Source organism: Plectropomus leopardus, chromosome 17 (genome assembly GCF_008729295.1).
Source record: "Plectropomus leopardus isolate mb chromosome 17, YSFRI_Pleo_2.0, whole genome shotgun sequence".
Classification (NCBI taxonomy): domain Eukaryota; kingdom Metazoa; phylum Chordata; class Actinopteri; order Perciformes; family Serranidae; genus Plectropomus; species Plectropomus leopardus.
This window is the reverse complement of record NC_056479.1, coordinates 16,642,629-16,645,825: the sequence shown is the minus strand read 5'-3', so window position 1 is coordinate 16,645,825 and position 3,197 is coordinate 16,642,629. Positions and strand designations below refer to the sequence as shown.

The window sequence follows — 3,197 nt, the reverse complement described above, 5'->3', positions numbered from 1 at the left end:
TTAATTATGGAGTGTTTTTAAACAAAATTATAAAGTGCATTACAGGTTTGAACCCATATTTAAAACAATGCAGGGTTTAAACAAATAACATCAGACAATTTTAATCAATACAAAGAAACAGGAACCCCCAAAATAAAGATGAATAACACCAAAATAACTGAAATCCATTAAACATTATTTTTTTGCATCATTTTAGCTATCAATGAGTGGCTCTGCATATTCCCAATTGTGTGCGTTAAGGGTTGCTATTTCTAGTCGACCAAGCAGTGAAATCATTAGTCAAGATGATGCAGGAGGTTTTAAGACCACGTCCTGCACATCTTGTCCCACATGAGCTTTGGTCACTTAAGAGCAGTTTAACACGCAAAGTAAGATAGTGAATTAAACCAAAGCCAACAAATGTTTAATTTGTTTACTTCTGCGCTGCTTTTAAAATAGAAATACAATAAAAAATATATCAGAATATTAACTGAAAAGACAGGATATTTTACTTTGACACAATAGTGACCCTCAGATGAGACAGTTCATGAAGTGGAGGTGGGGAGTTATTTTGGCACTAGCAGAGCATGTCTGGATGACCATGGCCTTTTGTAGCCTGTGGTGTTACATTTTAATGGACCTCTCAGGCCACACACACTGAGTCAATAGCTTTTCTAATTTAGCTGTCCTTGTTGTTATGTTGCATACGATGCAAGGTTACTGTCGCTTTCGGAGAAAGACACCCATCCTCTCTGAAATGCTGATAGGTTCATTAAATCTTGTTCCATCATGTAGTGGTGCAAACTGTAGTTGTGAATTAGTTTTGGCTATACATGTGGACATATGTTACTGAAACTCTGCATTTGGTAACTGAGATTAAATCGCCTTAAATTTAATAACTAAATAAAGAAAGTTTTTAAATGCATGGATCATATTTTAACTGTATGCATTGCTTTGTCATATATGACACATCTGCACAAAGCTGCTGCTTTGATCCAGTGACTCAATGGATTAACATGAACTTGATCTGTAATCTGACTCAGCTCCCCATGGACTGACCTGCCTAATTAATACTTACATTAAGCAGTGTAAACATCCTTTCCCACTTTGTCAGCTATCTAAGTGCTTGAATCATATTTTTAATCTACTACTGATAATGCACAATGCATTCCCTGTGCTTTCTGACTGTGCCGCATACTCCGTATATTATTGTCTGTGTATGCAAGAATAGCTTCACTAACTTAGAGTGTACACTGAATTATTTAGACAGCAGGTAACCACACACCCACATACACTGATCTTTGCCCTGGTTCCTGTCAATTACTTTAAAACTGTTTTTCTCTCTCTGTGTAATTTCCACAGCCCACTTCACTGATGAGGTCCAAAGCAGCCGTCAGATAGGAGTGACTTGCCCTCACAAAAGGTGCACAGCACGGTTGCAGAAGCACGGGCCTGCTCTCCCCTGTTCCCTGCAGGATCCAGTCCTGTTCTCCACATTTTCTGCCTGAGTTTGTCCCCTGGATCATTCAAAACTGTTTCTCCAACGCTTCTACCAAAAACTTAGACTGTTTTCCAAAGCAGATTCGGCCCAGCCCTCCCAGGTGGAAGTAATGGGGAGTGTGCGAAGCCACCGTTACAGCATTGTGTCCTCTGAGGAAGACGGCATGAAGCTGGCCGCTATTGCCGTCCCAAATGGCTATGGAAATGGCAACGTCAACAAGGTGCACACAGAGCACCAACATCAGAGCCGCTTCGTCAGGAAGGATGGCCACTGCAATGTGCAGTTTATCAATATGAGTGAGAAAGGCCAGCGGTACCTGGCAGATATCTTCACCACCTGCGTGGACATCCGCTGGCGCTGGATGCTGCTTATATTCTGCCTTTCTTTCCTGCTCTCATGGTTGTTTTTTGGCTTTGTCTTTTGGGTAGTGGCACTGTCGTACGGGGACTTAGAGAATGAGACTCAAATGTGTGTTTCCAATGTGGACAGCTTTACCGCTGCCTTCTTATTCTCAGTGGAGACCCAAACCACAATTGGCTATGGTTATCGCTATGTGACAGAGGAATGCCCAGTTGCCGTCTTCATGGTCGTCTTCCAAAGCATCGTGGGCTGCATCATCGATGCTTTCATCATTGGTGCTGTCATGGCCAAGATGGCCAAACCCAAAAAGAGGAATGAGACCCTGGTGTTCAGCCATTATGCCACAGTGGCCATGAGGGACGGTAAACTCTGCCTGATGTGGCGCGTGGGGAACCTGAGGAAGAGTCATCTGGTGGAGGCCCACGTCAGGGCCCAGTTACTCAAGTCCCGCACCACCGCTGAGGGAGAGTTCATCCCTCTCGATCAGGTAGACATTGATGTAGGCTTTGATAGTGGCATTGACAGAATCTTCCTGGTGTCTCCAATCACCATCGTGCATGAAATTGACGAGGACAGCCCGTTCTACGAGATGAGCAAACAGGAGTTGGAGACGTCAGAGTTTGAGATTGTAGTGATTCTGGAGGGCATGGTGGAGGCCACGGCCATGACCACTCAGTGCCGGAGCTCCTATGTGGCCAGTGAAATCCTTTGGGGCTACCGCTTTGAGCCTGTGCTTTTTGAAGAAAAGAACTACTACAAAGTGGACTACTCTCGCTTTGACAACACGTATGAGGTACCCAGCACGCCCCACTGTAGTGCCAGGGAACTAGCGGAGAAAAAATCTGACACCTCCAGCTCGAGGAACTCCTTTTGCTACGAGAACGAGGTTGCGCTAGAAAAAGTCGAGATGGAGGAGGAGTTCGATGAGGAGGAAAACAGGGAGATGAGGGGTGCTGAGGTCTGTGCACTCGAGGACACAAACGCAGATGTGGTGTCAGACTCTGAGTGCAACCTGGACTCTTTGCCTCTAGAATCAAGGCCTTTAACAGCAGAATCAGAAATATGACTGAAAGATAGGGTCTAAAGAAGGGTACCACAGGGTACGATAAAAAGAGCTTTGATTCGGTCCTGATTGCTGTTGTTGATAATGCATGACAGTTTGTAAAAGACTATGAGTATGAAATTCTCTATGCAGAAGCTCACGCACAAGGCACCATGGGAAGCCAGACATGTTATATTTTTTATGGTAAAAGTGGTGATAAATGAAGTGGTTGCATGAAGCCAGAGAGATGAAATGGGTTAGATGCCTTCACTTCTACAATGTGCAGTCTGCCCTTCCTAATATATTGTTGCGGAA

At 44.2% G+C, this 3,197-nt stretch overlaps 1 protein-coding gene across 1 annotated transcript; it reads left to right on the top strand.

Moving 5' to 3' along the window:
• The first annotated feature begins 1,589 nt into the window (after positions 1–1,589).
• Positions 1,590–2,906, top strand: LOC121956622 (inward rectifier potassium channel 2-like). Its single transcript, XM_042504936.1, has one exon. It carries the CDS (start codon positions 1,590–1,592, stop codon positions 2,904–2,906), a length of 1,317 nt encoding a protein of 438 aa, XP_042360870.1.
• The last annotated feature ends 291 nt before the right edge of the window (positions 2,907–3,197 follow it).

What these genes read in the sequence shown, in the direction of transcription:
- LOC121956622 (XM_042504936.1), top strand. Translation starts at nt 1,590, where the DNA reads ATGGGGAGTGTGCGAAGCCACCGTTACAGCATTGTGTCCTCTGAGGAA.